The sequence below is a fragment of the Urocitellus parryii genome, chromosome 3 (genome assembly GCF_045843805.1).
Source record: "Urocitellus parryii isolate mUroPar1 chromosome 3, mUroPar1.hap1, whole genome shotgun sequence".
NCBI classification, from domain to species: Eukaryota; Metazoa; Chordata; class Mammalia; order Rodentia; family Sciuridae; genus Urocitellus; species Urocitellus parryii.
In genome coordinates, this window is record NC_135533.1 from 4,898,232 (window position 1) to 4,915,843 (window position 17,612).

General features: G+C 44.7%; 1 protein-coding gene across 1 annotated transcript in view; it reads right to left on the bottom strand.

The window, feature by feature from the left end:
* Window positions 1-4,624: 4,624 nt before the first annotated feature.
* Galntl5 (polypeptide N-acetylgalactosaminyltransferase like 5) overlaps window positions 4,625-17,612 on the bottom strand; it is a 41,105-nt gene continuing 28,117 nt past the window's right edge. The window contains exons 3-8 of the mRNA XM_077795881.1: window positions 17,300-17,466; window positions 15,844-15,966; window positions 11,963-12,212; window positions 9,521-9,638; window positions 6,385-6,534; window positions 4,625-4,780 (exon numbers count right to left, since the gene is read on the bottom strand). Of these exons, the coding sequence (XP_077652007.1) occupies window positions 4,625-4,780; window positions 6,385-6,534; window positions 9,521-9,638; window positions 11,963-12,212; window positions 15,844-15,966; window positions 17,300-17,466 (964 nt within the window). The remainder of the gene's footprint in view (window positions 4,781-6,384; window positions 6,535-9,520; window positions 9,639-11,962; window positions 12,213-15,843; window positions 15,967-17,299; window positions 17,467-17,612) is intronic.

Consider the following 17,612-nt stretch of genomic DNA (forward strand, 5'->3'; position numbering starts at 1 on the left):
AGGACTCTTTTCCCCAGTTACTGAGTGTGTAAGCAGGTGACGGCCCTCCCCCAAGTCCTTTTGGGACGTTTGCCTCAAGAACTGCTGCTCAGTGCCTGGTGGAACACCTTTGACTTCCTCCACCCTAGTCCAGGCAGTAGTTCACCGGGGCCAGAGGCAACATCTGTTTCAGGAGAGGGTTTCTCTTGCAGAGAGTACAGGATAACAGTCTGCCCCAGTGGTTGCAGTTCACATAAAATACAGTATAATATCAGATTAGCCCCACAGGGCTCAATACCCATGATAAGCAACATTAATTGGCCTGAGCACTTGTTAAAAGCAATGAGGTTTAGGCTTCACCCCAAACCTACTTATAATCCTGGTTTACCTGGATCCTCAGGTATTGTATGTGCAAATAGAAGTTTGAAATCATGCCTGCAAGACAGTTGCTTCATGTACTCAGGAACCTTGAAACTCTCAGATACTTAAATATTTGCCAGTCTGATAAGTATGAAATGGATTTTTGTTTATAGCTGCTATTTTGAATACTATTCTACCAAATTAATGCACATTGGTTACTTAACCATTATTCTAGTAACTGAAGATTTGGATTAGCTCTGGTTTTTCACCACTATAATGCTCTATGCATTCTCTCACTGTGGTTAAACAGTCTTTGAGGCCAGGATGATTACACAAGTATTTAGCTGTGGTTTTTGTTATTTTGTTTTTGTTTTGTCCCTGGATGCCGTCGCCAAATGAAATACAGGATGGCCTAAAATGTCAATTTCAGATAAAGAATACTTTGTCCTATGCAATATTTAGGATATACCTGTCTTGTTGTTAAAGCATTACATATGTGTGCAGCTGCTGAATTTGGCAGGTCAGATCTGGTAACAAAAAAGACACTCTCCATATGAGATAGTGTTTATTGTTGTAATAACAAGAAAGCAGTAGCCAAGTGAAAGGCACGTGAGAAAGAGAAGAAAATACATCACCAGATTGGGTAAACACCAACACCTGAAGTCGTGTAGCTGGGAGTCCCTGGGCAGCTTGTCAGGGTCCCCATTGGGAAGTGCCGGGCTGAGCATCTTCTCCACCAGTGGAACTCCAGTCTTACTCCTTAATCATCCTTAAAAATAAGTAATAATCCTTAAATATGAGTTAGAACAAAGGAAAAAAGTCTAACAACCTGGGTGACCTGGCCGTCTCCTCAAGGACACTTCATCCCCCCCCACCCCAAGCACTGGCCAGATCCCCATAAGGAGGGAGAGTTTGCCCTGAGATAAGCGAAGGTCTGAGTTCCTGTAAACCAGCCACACCAAAACTCAAACCCTAGAAGCCCGCATAGTTTAGATGTTCTATCAAGGACATGCAAAGGTCACAGCAGGCATAGGGACAGAGGAAATCTCTGGAATTTTCCTTAGCCCTTCATTTATAGTGCTAAAATAAAATGCTGAGACTTGGTAGTTTAAAATTAACAGAAATCAATTTTCTCACAGTTCCAGAGGCTGGAAATTCCAAGATTAAGGGCCTAGCAGGCTCAGTGGTCTCCTGAGGGTTGCTCTTGGCTGGCACCTCAGATGTGCTTCCTCCAGAGGGAGGAGCACTGGGACTCTAGCAGGGGTCAGAATGGTAAAGTGGGTGAACACCTTTGTCCAGACTTGTTATAAGGACACTTGATCCTATTCACAGGGGCTCTGCCCTGACCTAATCACTTTCCCAAAGCTCCTACTCTTAATATTATTATGCCACATAAATTTTGGAGGAGACACATTCAAACTATAGGTATACCTATGCTAAAATAATGTTCTTTATTTGTCTGAAATTCAAATTTAACCAAGTATCTTGCATTTTTGCTGGCTAAATCTGCTAACCTTCACCCTGGGCAAAATATAATCTTAATTTTCTCATCTATGAAATAGAAATAATAGGAATTATAAAGTAGTGAAGTTGTATAGTTGAAATAAGATAGTCCATGCAGAGTACTTACTATAGGGTCTGAAACACAGGAGAAGCCTAGCGTTAGCTTTTATTAATTATGACTTCAAACAGGTGTGTTTTAGAGTCAATTCCCAAAGAATTCTTTAATTACTAAACTCCTGAGTTTATTAATGTAAACCTTGTTTGAGCATTTGATCAAACCAAAAACTGCGTTTTGTGAAAATCTTTTACTAGATCAGCAGATACTTCCTCAATTAGCTCTAGAATACAAGTCAGATTTTTAAAATGTCCATACAGCTGAACCTCAATAACTTAGTGAGACCCAGACTCAAAGTAAAAAAATAAAAGAACTGGGGATGTAGTTTAGTGACAGAGCATCCCTGGGTTCAACCCCCAGTACAAAAAAAAAAAAAAAACCATCATACAAGAACAAAATTATCACCTATAAACAAGTATGAATTTCCTTTCAGTAACAGCAAATGCTTGGATGTTGATTTGATTTGTTTACTTTTCCAGAGCCAACTGAAAACAATATTCAAGAAGAGATTATCTAAGAGTCATACCGAACTATTTCTAGGACTTATTTGGATTATCTAGTACTTGAACTAAATTGTATTACAAAACTAAAAATTAACATTAGGTCTATGGCTTTAAAAAGAGAAAGTGTACATTTTTTTTTTCTTTTGGCAAAGCTGTTATTTCTACCAAAATATTTTTCTTTAATTTCAAAACTAAGCCAAGCATAGTAGCACATATCTGTAATCCCAGAGCTTGGGAGGCTAAGGCAGGAGGAATGAGAGTTCAAAGCCAGCCTTGGCAATTTAGCAAGGCCCTAAGCAATTCACTTGTCTCTAAATAATTTAAAATACAAAACAGGGCTGGGGGTGTGGCTTAGTGGTCGAGTGCCCCTGAGTTCAATCCTTGGTACATACAAAAAAATTTCAAAACTAGGGGGAAAATATCATTACTTTAAGACAATTCTCCACATTTATACAATATAGTTCTCTTTTTCCTTCAGGTACAGAATATTTTGTATTTTATCCTAATTTCAATAGACTCATGGGTTTATTGCAATCAATTTTTAATGATTTTCTAGAAGCAGCTAGGGCATAATCTATGGATAAAGTATATGATCATAATGAGGCACTTTGATGCTGCCAGGTCAACCCTTTAAAGGCTCAGTCAAGTTCCCTAACCATCTGTCATATACTAGCCCCAGTTTCCCCCATGTGTTTCTAGCAAAGGTTTCTAATATATTTTATTTTGCTAAATAGGTAATAAAGAGATCATAAACTGATTCTTTGCTATTTACATGTACACATTATCTGAAGAACAGAAGTTCCAGGAGGAAGGGATGTTGTCTGCCATGCTCCCTGTGGCATCCTGCACCCAGAAGTCTTCCTGGTCCACAGTAAACTCTTGGCCATTGACCAAGTGGTCATAATACGTGAATGAAGCTGTTGCTCTGTAGTGGCTTCTTTAGCTTTCCTCCAGCATATGCTGTGTTCAGGGATACTATCAGAAGTCCACCACTCCTGTTCCCTTCTTCAATGTGTTCCTACCCTCATTTTCTCTCTTTACTGTCTGTGTGAATCAAATCTCTTTCACCTTCCTAGCACTATCACCAAGGTGAATCTCACAGCAATTCCTGTAGCCCCAGAGAACTTTAGGCATTGGGGTGTTCACACAGATTGGGACACCAGCTACTTCCTCCTCCCCAACCCCAGCTGAAGAGTCAAGTCAGGTGGTGCATGGAGTCACCACAAGACACCCAGTGTGAGCAGTGTCAGGAGAGAGGTGGGCCAGAGCCACAGGTGGGCACAGACATGATAGAGCAAACTCATGTACAAGAGGAGAGTCTCAAAGGACCCGAAGGCTGGCAGAAACAAGCAGGCAAGCCAATTCGGAGAACTGAACTGAGACGCCCAGGCAAGTGGACTGGACATCAGAAGTGCAGGAACCCAACCAAGCTGTCAGCCCCAGAACCTGTGCTGGAGGCAAAGGAAGGAGCTTGGCCCAGCTCAGTCCCAGTTGGTATGGACCAGGCACAGCTCTCTATGAATGTCTCCCTGAGGCAACCACATTAGCTCATCTGTTTGGAGTGACAATCAGGTTGGCAAAGGCTCCAAAAGCAGGCAAGGTCCCTGGAGGCCACCAGGACTAAGTGAGTTTACCAAATAATTGACAACACTGCACTTTATCCCAGCAAGGTACGCTGGAGTCCTAACTCTGTGATAGCTTACACCACTAATGCTCAAGGTCCTGCCAACCTGGAAATTCAGCAGCAGATGTACAATGAAGGCTTAGGAATTGTCATTAAAGGGGGGAAACAGCTGGGCATGGTGGCACACACCTATAACCCCAGCAGCCCAGAAGGCTGATCGCAAGTTCAAAGCTAGCCTCAGCAACCTAATGAGGCCCTAAGCAACTTAGAGACCCTTTGTCTCAAAATAAACCACAAAAGCAGGGAATGTGGTAGGGATATGGCTCAGTGGTTAAGCACCCTGGGTTCAATCCTTGGTACAAAAAAAGCGGGGTGGGGGGGGCGGGGGATATAAATAATAGCTCTTGATGGAGGCAACTCTGACTGTGAATCTTATTACACCTTTTTCCATGAGCTTCCAGACTTGTCCTCCAATGCCACTATGTGGTAAGGCTAGGGATCTTTTTAATTCTTAGTTAAGGAAAATGATTAGATGATCTTTCACCAGAAGTTCACAGATACCTCCAACTCTGGGAAGATGGTATCCAAATACCACTGGAATGACTTGCACTTCAATTGTTTTCTTAATTTCACACGTTCACTAACGTTTCCATAGGACTTAAATTTCAAAGCAGGTCTCCGATTTAAAAAATGTGCCTAAATAAACAGAAAGAATAATTTCATTAAGCCAAACAAACAAACTCAGATCATATCAAATCGAGCAGCATATATTTTCAACATCTGAACTAAACAAAGCAAACCAACCAACCTTCCCTCTGTCTAGGGAACAAAGCAGAGATACAGCATGGGACCTTAAATGACTCACCAGCTCAGAGGCTCAGGATATGCCATGGTTCAGGATTCAGGAAACTGGGCCTACTTCTCAGGAGCCAAAGATCCCCAGCTGCCCACTGCAGTGCCCCCTTTCTCCTTCCAGGACAAAACCTGTCACTTCCAGGTCTCAATGGATACTTCTGTCTCTCTTCAGGATGGGGATGGTGGTTATTAAGGGAGAATGGACTCTCAGGGGAGCCAGCCTGGGTTCCAATCCTGACTCTGCCATTAATTACCTGTGATCTTGGGTGAGTTTTTTTTTTTTTTTTTTTTTAAAAGACATCATTTTATTCTTCTTTTTTTTTTTTTTTTTAAGAGAGAGTGAGAGGGAGAGAGAGAGAGAGAGAGAGAGAGAGAGAGAGAGAGAGAGAGAATTTTTTTTTTTTAATATTTATTTTTTAGTTCTCGGCGGACACAACATCTTTGTTGGTATGTGGTGCTGAGGGTCGAACCCGGGCCGCACGCATGCCAGGCGAGCGCGCTACCGCTTGAGCCACATCCCCAGCCCCTTGGGTGAGTTTTTTGCACCCCTGAGAGGTTGTTGGGAGGACTCAGAGCTTCATACATGCAAAACCCCTGGGAGAGGAGGCTGGCACATAGCAAATGCACGTCTGCATTGGTCTTCATTATCACAACTGGTCACTATTTTGTATTTTAGGGTGAATGCCTAATGGACATCATCAGTCCCATATTGAAGGATGCGTCCTAAATAGACCCAAGCCTCTTTGGAAGCAGAACTGCTGCATTTTCATTTATGTTATGCTAATGCCTGGAACTAGTGTTGAGAGGGTCCCACTCATCCATGTTGGTGAGCCATGTGTACCATGTTGGATGTTCCTCTGCATTTCTTGACCACACCCAATGATGGTCGAGTCCTGGCCATCATAGCCTATTTCCCCAGGGTGAAAATAATCTCAGAATCTTTCATAACTAAGTGAATGCAATTTAACATGATGGAACATCATTTTTTAACCTCTCAAATTAAAAAAGTATGCAATCGGGCTGGGGATGTGGCTCAAGCGGTAGCGTGCTCGCCTGGCATGCGTGCGACCCGGTTCGATCCTCAGCACCACATACCAACAAAGATGTTGTGTCCGCCGAAAACTAGAAAATAAATATTAAAAAATTTTCTCTCTCTCTCTCTCTCTCTTAAAAAAAAGAATTTCTTATGTATGTTGGTTGATTTACTTCTGAAAAACTCTAGTGTCCCTAGAAATTAAAATTTTTAAAAATGAGGTGCAAATCTAGCAGCATAGAATTAACTGAGAACGGGACTGGAGATGGGTGGAAGAGTGTTGAAGGGGGCACCGCTAAGTTACGGAAAACAGAAAAGGAGAACATTCGGATCTGGGAGCAACAGAAGGCTTCTTCCCAAGAAGCCCTGCCCTGGGCCTGGTGTGTCCCTCCCTGTGGCAGGTGCTCCTCACCTTGTGCTCATCCATCCAAACGTGCACCACTCGGAGGTAGTTCTCTATCACAGCTCTCTCCAAGTCAGGATCTCTTTTTAAATGGTTCCTAACAACGTCTCCAACTCGAGAGCAGGGAATTATATACAGTTGGCCTCCACACATCCAGATCTAGACAAAAGAAAAACAAAAACCATATTCAGATATTTTTGCTAGGAATAGGCCACTGCTGAAGTTTCTGTTGTTGTTGTTGTTTCACAAACATAAATCATAATATTTATTGTTCCTTATTTCACTTAATTCTTTCAACAGCCTTATAATGAAGATACTCTAATTATCCCCATTCTATAGGTGAGGAAACGCACATATGGATTGTTAAGCAGTTTGCACAACGTGGAACCGTTAAGGGGCACAGACAGTATTCAAATTTATGAAGTCTGGCTAAGAGCCAGCACTCTGGATGCCAAGCAGCCCTCCTTTCTCATCCTAAATATTATTAGATGCAAGCAAGAGACAAGAGAAATGCCAGTCCTGACTGAAAAGTTAATAATCCATCCTTTTTTGTATCTACCACCTATGACATGTATTTTTAATGATTCACTACATGAAAGTAAGATAAAGTCATTGAAAATGAATATAAAAAGCACACATAAGAAAACAAAATTCACTCCTCATCCTGACATTCTGAGCTAGACCACAGACTGAGGCCCTGTCTTAAAACTAAAATAGGAAGAAAAGAATGAAAAGGTGGAGTGTGGCTTAGTGGTTAAGCGCTCCTGGGTTTCAACGCTGTCACCAAACCACACCAAACCAAAAAACATAACCCAGGACGTGTACTGAAACAAACACACACAACATGAAGATAACTGGCTTTTTTCATTTGATGTTATGCAAAATTATTTGAAAAGTCATACTATTTGAGCATTTGGGTGGTTCCCAATTTCATTATTGAAAAAATAGACCACAAAGAATGGGCTTCTGATATAAATTTTGTGCATATCATCTGTACGTCTGGCAGAGTATCTGCTATGGCAATTCTGCTGACTGGAATTTAATGGCTCTCACGTGGTCCTCAGGTCACCAGTATCAGCATCACTTGGAAACTTGGTAGAAATGCCAATCACTGGGCCCATAGAGACCTCCTGAGCCAATTCCCAGCATAGAATCGCAGCCATCCCAGCCAACCCAGCACTGGCTGAGCCTCCAGGTGGCCACAGAAGTGGAAGCAACACCACCAGAAACCAGCCATTTGGCTAATACCAGAACCACTCTAGCAGATGAGCTGGGAGGGAAAAAGCAATTGATTGCTGTTTCAAGCCACTGTGCTTTGGGATATTTGTTACGCAGCAAAACCACTGATACACAATACAGCATTTTTCTACTAATGCCAGCTTTATTTGTTTACTTATTTCTCTTTCCATTTAGCTGTTCATTCTAGAAACAGTGGCAGATGGAAATCTCATTCAGTAAACATCGGCGGCTCACTCCCCTCCCTCACCTCTGGACCGGCCATTTCCCTGACACAGTGATGCTGGACTCCTTTGTTTGACATCCTTCAGCCAGGGAAATGCAGGCCCAGGTAGCTCATGGGGAAGCTTGGTTATTCCATGTGGTTTGGTTCCATCCATTCAGTAGGACAAGAACATGCCCTGAACCCCTGCTACTCCCAGAACAATGGTCAGATCTCACAGACCCAGAAAGCAGCGCCCAGTACAGCCAGCAGTTGCTGTTCCTTTAGTTACTGGACTGTGGCAGGGGCCATAGTGCCTGGCCTAGAGACTGGGATTCAGATGGGAGGTTCAGGTGGCTCAGAGTGGAGGTTCTCTCACCCAGATGAAGAGAGGGTGCACTATGCTGACCACCAGCATGACTTTCCAGGTGCAGGGTGGCTGAATGCCAGCCAAGTCTCAAAGGGCACCTGGGATGAGAAGTCTGAAGATTTAGGAAAGAAACCTGCTCACAAGCAGCAGCAGGAGTTCCTGTGAAGGAAACGGAGAGCCACTGAGCAGTGGAGGGGACCTGGATCCTGGCTCTAAAATCCAAAAAGGCTTCTGAAAGAGACTGGTCTCTGGGATCAATGCTGCTGTGACATCCACTGGATGTAAGACCAAAGCAAACCACCAGGGACCAGTGACAGTTCCTGAAATGATGTCACAGGATGTTGTCTAATTAGCCTGAAGAGCAAATGAGAGATGAAGATGTTTGTGCAAATGCACAGATGATTCCCAGGACAGACAAGGTCAGAGGCAGCTGCTAGTGCTGAGTTCTACAGCTATTTATTAACTTACATTTTGTTTTTGACAAGAGACCCCCCCAGCATGCTTAAAAGATACGGAGGGGCCATGGGGAATGGAGTGGTTGAAAGTATTGGGACAGGGATAATTAATACCTTTGAATAGTATATCAGCTGTCGTTTGCTACCTGCAGGGAGTGGAATACTCTTACTTTTCAAATATGCTTGTGTCATTCACAAAAATGATTTTATTCTGAGACCCAGGATGAGCTTATACATTATTAGGTGCTGAAAGGGAGAAATTCCTTCTACAGTATTCTAGGAGAGCAATATAGTAATACGAGGAATAGTTGTCCAAACAGAATAAAAGGTGCCAAAGGTTTGGGTGTTATAAAATCCTGCCAGGACCAGCAGGAAACACAAGGGGAGGTTGGGGGAGGAGCCATGAAAACAACGAGATTCCGCTAAGCAGAGGCTTGGAGGAAAAGAAACTGCTGTACAGATTCCTAGGTGCACAATCAGGGACCTGAAGATTTAGGAAAGAAATCTGTGCTTGAAAGAAATAAAAAAAAAAAAAATGACCAGCTGAAAGAACGAAGGAAAAGGGGGATGAGATATCATCTTAAACAGAAAAAGAATGCAACTCCAAGACAATGGAAAGAGAACCTGCAGGTTAAAAGTAGATCAACTTGCTGTACCATCCATTCAGAATAACACAACGTACGGGGAGAGGGTTTAATATTGAATGTTTTCAGTTTTTGCAAAGAGCCTCATTCATTGTTGTTTGCCTGTGACGCTGGAGGGGGCCTGGCTGCTCAGGGAGGAAAATTGAACATAATTACCACATCATTTACATGACTAAAAGTCAAATTTTGCTCTCTCTATAAAAAGGTAACTATTTTTTTTTAAAAAAGTTCAAATTACCCTTAGTGAAATCTCCACATTTTCTCCTCCCCAAAAATTCATGCCCTTGTCATACTGTCCAATTTCGTAAAAATAATGCCGATTTATAGCAAAAAGCCCTCCAGCCATGGCAGGTGACCTGGGAAGAATAAAAAAAGATAGTAATCATGAGTTTTCCTAAAAATTATATTGAATATTAGTGTCACTTAGTTAGAAACTAGGAAGCAACTGTATCAATACTAACATTATCTTAACATCCAGCTAAGTGTGTGAAATTACTAAGTTAAAACTACAGTTACTTAAAAGTAGTCAATGACATTGACTTAGCTCTCACCAAATTATGTGAACTTCGTATTCTTCGTATGTGTTTCATTTGTAGTTGAGCTGTAGGAACTGTCTACACTTTGGGGGCACACTAGTGTGTTCTGCCTGTATGAACTGTGCAATGTTCAGGTCAAGGCAGTGAGTGTGTCCATTATCACAAGCAGTATCATGACTTTATGGCGAGACATTTGGAATTCTTTCTTCTAGCTATTCTGGAACATGCTGTACATTATTCTGAACTACAGTTCCCTGCCTTGCCCGACAATAGAACCCCAAACTTACTCCTCCTGACTGCGGCTCTGCCCTGTTGGCTGAACCCCCCTTCTCCTGCCTTCCCCATTCCCTCCCTGGCTTCTGGGGTTCACTGTTGGACTCTTCACTTCCTTGAGATCTGTGTTTTTTAGGTCCCTGTGAGGTCCTATGGCACTTGTGTTTCCGCATCTAGCTCATTTCCCTTGGTACAATATCCTCGGGGTCTAACCACATGGTTGCAAATGAGCATTTCACCTTTTTTATGGCTGAATAATATTCCATTGTACCACATTTTCTTTATCCACCCATCTATCAATGGCCATTTAGATTGATTCTTGGCTGTTGGGAGTAGTGCAGATGTCTCTTCAGTGTACCCATATGATTTCCTTTGAGTCTATAGCCAGTAGAGGGGTCTATTTTTGAGGGATCACCATACTGTTTTACATAACCTATATCAAGTTTCTGCACATCCTCAGCAGCACTCTGGAGACAGGGCCTGGTTAAATTGCTGAGGCTGGCTTCAAAGTTGCCATCCTCTTGCCTTAGCCTTCCAAGTCGCTGGGATTACAAAGGTGAGCCAGTGCACCTGGCTCCTTTCAGTTTTTTTTTTTTAGTCTTGGTTTCATCGTTTAAGTCAGAGGTAAGGTTGCTCATCAAGGGTAGGGTGTTCAGGTTGGCAGGTAGGTGGACTAAGGAAAGAAATCAAGATTTTTTTTCTAGCCACTGAGGAAAAATGAGTGAATAAGGCTCTCCAGAGCAGCAGGGCGGGCATCAGCATGGGTTAGGGTTGGGGCACATCTTTTAAGTTTTTGGCAGAATATGTCAGGTCACACAGAAGAACAAAGGGAACAGAGGATGGGGTTGGTCCTGTGTCGGAGATGGGCAGAGCTTGTGGCAGAAGTAAAGTGGCTCAGCCACCGTGGTGCAGGCAAGAGAAGCAAATGCATAGATCAGAAAATCCGGGACACATGAGAAGGAAGAAAATGCTGAGGGGATAAAGGAGAAATCAAAAGGCTGGCGTTCTGGATGGTGCCCAAGAAGCAGAGCAGAAAAGCCAGGCCAGGAAGACGCTGGGTGGTCCAAGAGAAGGATACCGTGTCCCGTAGTCAGAGATGGGAGCCTGAGAGATACCAAGGTTGCCATCTTAGCTGACAATGTAACATAGCTGACTTTTGTATACACACCTACGTCTCCTAATAACCCCGTGAAGTATTAGTCTCCAGATGTTACAGGGAAGGAATCCGAGGTGGAGAGGCTTGGTGACTTGCTGTAACTGAATTAGAAGAGAGGTGCAGGTAAGGACTCGCTGGCCTACAGAGTTGGAACCTTCATGTGATTTGTGACGAGGGATGAGTCTGGCACCAAGGTATCAGTAATGAAGCTCTTCAGGACTGACCTCGTAAATGCAGCCAGAAGCCCCAGCATTCAAAACAACCAAGTGAGAATTATTAGCAAATTCAGCTGCTCTTCCATTTTAAAATATATTTTCCACAGTGAACAAGCTAGGAAAACCAGGCTCATCTCAGCCAATGAAATCTCATGTGAAAACACTTGGATAATGTTTGATATGTGCATTTTCCTCTGGGCTAACTTGGCCTTTTGTTCCTGGATCAGCACCCAGGTTGCTCCTGACGAAGCCCGAGTTCTAAAGAGGGGAATCAGGGATCAGAGGCATACTTACTAACCGTGGTGGTTTTCCAAACTGGGATTCACATTTTCAATTGTTTAGAAACTTAACATCTACCAAAATCTGGCACTCAGGAGTTTAAGAAACAAGCAACAAAGCAGACCTTCATTAAGTCCCAGAAATCTAGGGAATATTGGAAAATTTCTTTCTCAGATCCCAATATACATATGCCGTTTCCCCTTAACCATAAGAAATCTCACCGGATTGGTTTACTTGGTCCGTCTGGTCCTTCTACCTCATAAGAGAAAACTTTATCCCATTTAAATTGCAGGTTCCAGTCAAAAATGCCCCTTACAAGAGGAGAGGCCTTATATTCAAAGGTCATCTCGTCAATGACGTCTATCAGAGGGCACACTACCATCTTGGGGTTCTTGGAGATGGCCTGCAGCAGGGGCTCCAGCCAGACTCTGTTGACCTCGCAGTGGCTATCCAAGAACACCAGAACGTCCCCTGGGGAGGCAAGAACAGACTGACGCTAATCCACCTGGGCAAGACTCAGGACAACCAAACCCAAACAGGATGCAGAGAGGACCTGCAGAACATTCCCCCGTGTTGGCCCTGGAGGAAACAGGAAACGCGTACTTTATCATGTCCGAAAAGGCGGGACACCATGAGCTGGGGTGTTCAGAGGAAGCTGGCGGACTGGGCTAGAGGCTGGTTTGGGAAAAACCCTAAAGAAGCAGGTGGAACTGAGCTGGGCTTCAATTTTTAAAAGTCATTTTAGTTTGGCCTTCACTGACCCACTTAATTTAGCAAATTCTACCTGAGATGATACCTTCTCAGACGTCTGTTTGGTGGTTGTGATGCAAAGGTGCATAAAGCTTTTTACTCTGAGGTCAAGTTTTGTTTTGTCTTAACTCGGAGCCTCACCGTGGCGTTATTTATTGTGGTACAGGGGATGGAACCTGGAGTCTGATACCTCCTAGGCCAGCACTCTGTTTCTGAGCCACATCACAGGCCTGAGTGCAAGTTTTAATGAGAGTCTGTTCTGCTTAGACAACATGGGAGTGGCCGGGCCTGAAGCCAGCTCTGTGTCATAAAATACATTCTACACATTCCAGGCAGGAGGGACTTCCAATTTCAGCTACTTATTTCCCCAGGTTTTTCTTCCTATGGACAGCCCTCTTTTCCTTTCCACATTGATTTTTCATCAAATTCTCTTACAATCTTGTTTTGGGTGAAGACCATCTCTGTAGAAGCTACTGCTCCCCAGGCATGCTGGCCATAGAAAGTTCTTCCCTCTCCTACCTGGGTTAAGCCCACACCTAGGGGCAATGTCAGCTGCTGTGGCCCAACACTGTGCTTTTGGGAAGGAGGTGTTGACTGCTAGCAGTCCTTGCAGTTGTCCTGCAGATAAGGCCCTCCAGAGAAAGCCACAGGGACCAACTTAAACCAGACAGAACTGCCTGGCTTCCCTTCTAGGTGACCTAGAGTGAACTCTGCCCATTATAACCTCAATGTAATGCCAAATTCCCCACCTCAGAGGCAATCCCATCTGCCAGGTGCTGTGCCTGTGGCAATCCCTGCTTACACCTGGGGCGCCACTGCAGGGTGAGTAAAATTCCCTTGCTTCCTTTGTTTGAGGAAGCACTGCTGTCTGGCTTTGCACTCACCCAAGTGTGAACACATTGCATTTGGTTACTGGCATTTCCTAGTTACCAAACCACGGAGTCTCTGTTCCCATGGGTGGTGTGTGTGTGTGTGTGGGGGGGGGGGGAACAAAATAATCTTTCCTTTAGGTATTTACAATCCATCTGATCATAACATTCCCTTTCTTACTTCTTCTTCACTTTGCAAAATCCATACAAACCTTCCTCGTTCTCCTTGGTGGAGTAAGCTACCTGCATTTCAGGTCATAGTTCGTCACAACAGTGTCCATCCCATCTCCTGTAATCTATGGGCAACTGGCCAGCAAACTGACCCCCACAAAGGGACAGATAGTGATAGACCCAACCTTTCTTAAAATTGGGCATCTCGCCATAAAACCATGAAAAGATAATTTCGGCTTTACTACAAATTACTGCAAATTCTGAACCTACTTGGAATGCCTGCCCGTGCCCTGAACTCACCCAGGTCCTGTTTTCCCTGACCATATAACAACCCTTTCCTAAACCTTAGTGACGCCTCATAAATTCTGGCCTTCCCTGGCCGGACAATGACCCTCTCTGAGTCTCTAAGATCTCCATAAATTCTGATGCCGGGGCCAGCAAAAATGTAAACTTGTGTTATGCTCCTCAGAGTGTTGTTATCTGTAACCCCCCTTTGTGTAACTTTTGGGCTATAAAACTGGGCCACAAAGAAGCCTCAGGGCTGTCTTGTTCCCGCCGTTTTGGGAGGGAAAGGCAGCCGGGCCGGTCGAAATAATAAGCTTGCTTTAATTTGATTTTAATTGGAGTCAGTGGTCTTTTCTTGCGTCCTGGTCTAACAATAGCAATAAACAGTATGAAGAAAAAGAAACTGGAGTAAGGAGGACAGAGAGGAATGGGGGTTTGCTCTTTCAGACAGTGTTCCCCTCTGATCTGAGGTTCAGTTTGTGTTTTCGTTACCTGTTGTCAACTACAGTGTGAAAATACTAACTGGAAAATTGCAGAAATAAACAATTCATAAGTTTTCAATGGCACACTACTCCTAGGAGGGTGAAGAAATCTCACCTACCCCTTTCTGCCCACCCAGCACATAACATCCCTTTGTGCAGTGTATTCATGCTGTACATGACATCTGCAAGTTAGGAGTAGCTTTCTTGGGTTTCAGATGATAGTTGTGGTGTCACAGAACTTGTGTTCAGGGAAACCTTATTTTATTTAATGAGCCTCAGAGCACAAAGGTAGCGAAAGACAGATGAACCCTGGAAACACAGTCCTTATGAATGCATACGGTTCAGTACTATGTGTAGATTCAGGTCACTGGGAGTCTTGAACTGTCTTGTGGATTAAGGGTGACAACTGTATAAAGTTGGTTTTGACACTCAAACGGACTACATTGTGTTGGTGGTTTGTATTGAGTTTTGAATAATGAGTATGTATTATCTTTGTAGTTAAGAGAACATCTCCCCTGATCAGTCCAACTTAGAAAAAGAGAATTAAAAAAAGAGAATCAAAATTTACTTTTATTTGGCCTTTCATTCAACAAGAAGGTACTTCCTGCTAGGGAGCAGGGACATCCAATTGCAGTGTGGACTGATAAAATGTCCTTAAAAGGGACCTCTCTTCTTTTCTCGTTTCATGTTCTACAAACACCCTGTGATCAGGCAGGTTTGGCGGGAAGCTTGAGGAGGAGGAGCCTCTGGGGAGGTGCTCGGATCTCGCCAGGCTCAGCTGCCCAGCAGTGTTGGTGGCTGATGCCCTTGGCCGACCATGGCGACCGAGTGTTTTGTGATGACCTGCTGCGGGTGAGGGGCTCATCTCTGATCACTGGTCCATGTCTGGTTCCCCTACCTGGATCTGGAACCTCTCTCATTGGCCCTGGGACTGTGTTGCTCAGATCACCCTTCAGGAGAACCTGTTGGACGCGTAGATTGGACACCTCCATGTTGCCCAAGCTTTGGGGTCTACGGCGGTTCAGTCAAGGTCACGTTCCCCTCAGGGCATTCCCAGAGTGACTGAGCACAGTGTGTGTGTATGTGTGTGTGTGTGTGTGTGTGTGTGTGTGTGTACGCATGTGTGCGTGTATAGGAAGGGGACCCAGAGACGGGTCATTCCGGCCATTCAGGATCCTTCAAGGCAACCAACCCATTAGCCCTATCTCTGAGAGCCACACTGCAATCCCAAGCTCTTCAGTGCCAACCTCCGTCCATCCCTCTCCTCCTGCACATGTGCCAGGCCAGAAACCTAAACCCTGTAGAGGTGTTTTCCCACTGGGTGGCCCACACCGAAAAGACTCAGAATTTGTACCCAGGGGAACTGGGTCAGTAACAGGGCCTGGCATTCAGGCTTTTGCAAAAGAATATCTTCCATTTGAAATAACATAACATTTGGAAGCAGAACACTTTCAGAGCCAACAGAGGGTCTAAGGCTTGAACCTGCTGACAGAGAGAGGGAGCTGCAAGGCACACTGTGGCTCGTGTCCCGAGGGATGTCCATACCTGAAGCATGTCCTGCTCCAATCATTCTGGATCGAATCAGCCCCTCTCTCTCCTTGTTTCTAATTAGTTTGATCTTCCCCCGAAAAGTTTCCAGGTAGCCGTCTAGTTTTTCTTTCAAATCATCTAGAAAAATATCCAACACCTGACAATTTATAAACAGCAACTGTAGAAATTAAAGCAATGATTATCATCATTATGGATGGGTTCCTAAAAACAGTACTATTCCACAAAAGTTTTGACTTTAAAATTTTGTCTTCTGTAAGGGAGAGAAAGACAAGTGATTCATCATCAAAATCACCAATAAAACACCTCCACTTTAATCAATCACTATTAAAATTTTAACAGAAAAAGTATGAGTTATGGCACTTAGCTACTCATCGACCAGATTGTACCGTGATCAGCTAGGCTTCTCACCCTGTGGTGACTCTTGGGCAAGTTGCCAACACACTCCAGTCCCAGTTTGCTCATCTGTGAGAAGGGATGCCCACCACGTTCCTCTAGTGAGAGGAAGAGATCGCCCCGCACAGAACCTGGCACCTAGAAGTCACTCAATGTTAGAGGCTAGCATGGTGACGTGAGCAGAAGCTCCGGAGGGATGGGTGGACACAGGTGTGGTAGAGCACTAGATTCCTCAGTTCGGAGCATGGATGTAGAGCTGGGATCAGTGGGAGCAGGTTCAGTGACCGTGGCGAAGGCAGTGTGTCCCTCCTCTCTCTAAAGATGGCCAGGGCCCTGTCAGAGGCATCTCAGTTTAGCTCTCTGCAAAACTCTCTAGCACCCAGGGCACAGGGGGCTCTGCGAGCCCAGACTTGGGGCGGAAAAGCACAAAACTGGCAGCATAATCACTGACCCCAAGTGGCTAGGGCTTGGACATTTCAGAAGACAGTCATGTGGTTGGTTGGACAAGGTGATAGGAAAGGTGGGGGGGTATCCATTGGCAGCGTCCATGGGAATCAGACAGGCTTTAGTTCAGCACACTGCCCGACCACCTGTGACGCAGCCATTGTGAAGTCAAGGTAGGGTGTCTCAGTCCTGAGCTCCATCGGGACCCAGGCCCTGGGCCCTGTGTTTGAGGTTTTACTGGAGTCCAAAGCCCAGGTTGAGGAGGAGTAAAGGTGTCTGGTCTGGCAGCACCCCCAGGTCTTGGCCCTCAGCAGTGACCCCTCTAGTTTCTTATGAAGGGGACGGAGTGCACCACAGCAGGTCAGACTCAGTGGGGCGGGTGGACTTCCCGCCTAGCCTGTTTCATGTTGGCAATGTTGCTGGTGCTCCCATGCAGGCTCTGGGGAAGCCCATCAGGACAGGGGCCAGGTCCTCCAGATCCACCATATGCACTGATGGCACCCGGCACAGTGCCTGCCTCGGCACCCGCCAAGAGCATTGCTGGGTGAATCACTCAAGTGCCCGAGGGAGGCTGCACCTTCACGGCAGGTCAGACAACCCACGTCCATCTTACCATACTCGCTATGGTCGTCCACCAAAATAATCTCCTCCAGGAGGTGGGATGGGGTGAGATATATGACACTGGACACTGTCCGGAACAAGACGTGAAACTCCTCATTATAGAAGCAAATGACGATGCTGGCAGTGGGCAGGTTCATTGGGTATTGTTTCCCCAGACATCTGAAGGAATAAATAATAGGGAGAAAGTGACTCACCCAAAAGGCGCAAATGCTTTGGGGCCTCCTTCAGACACCCTTCCCCATTTCCAACCACCACCCTTTACTCCTTTATTGATGATTATGACAATAGGACGACAGTAATCTCCA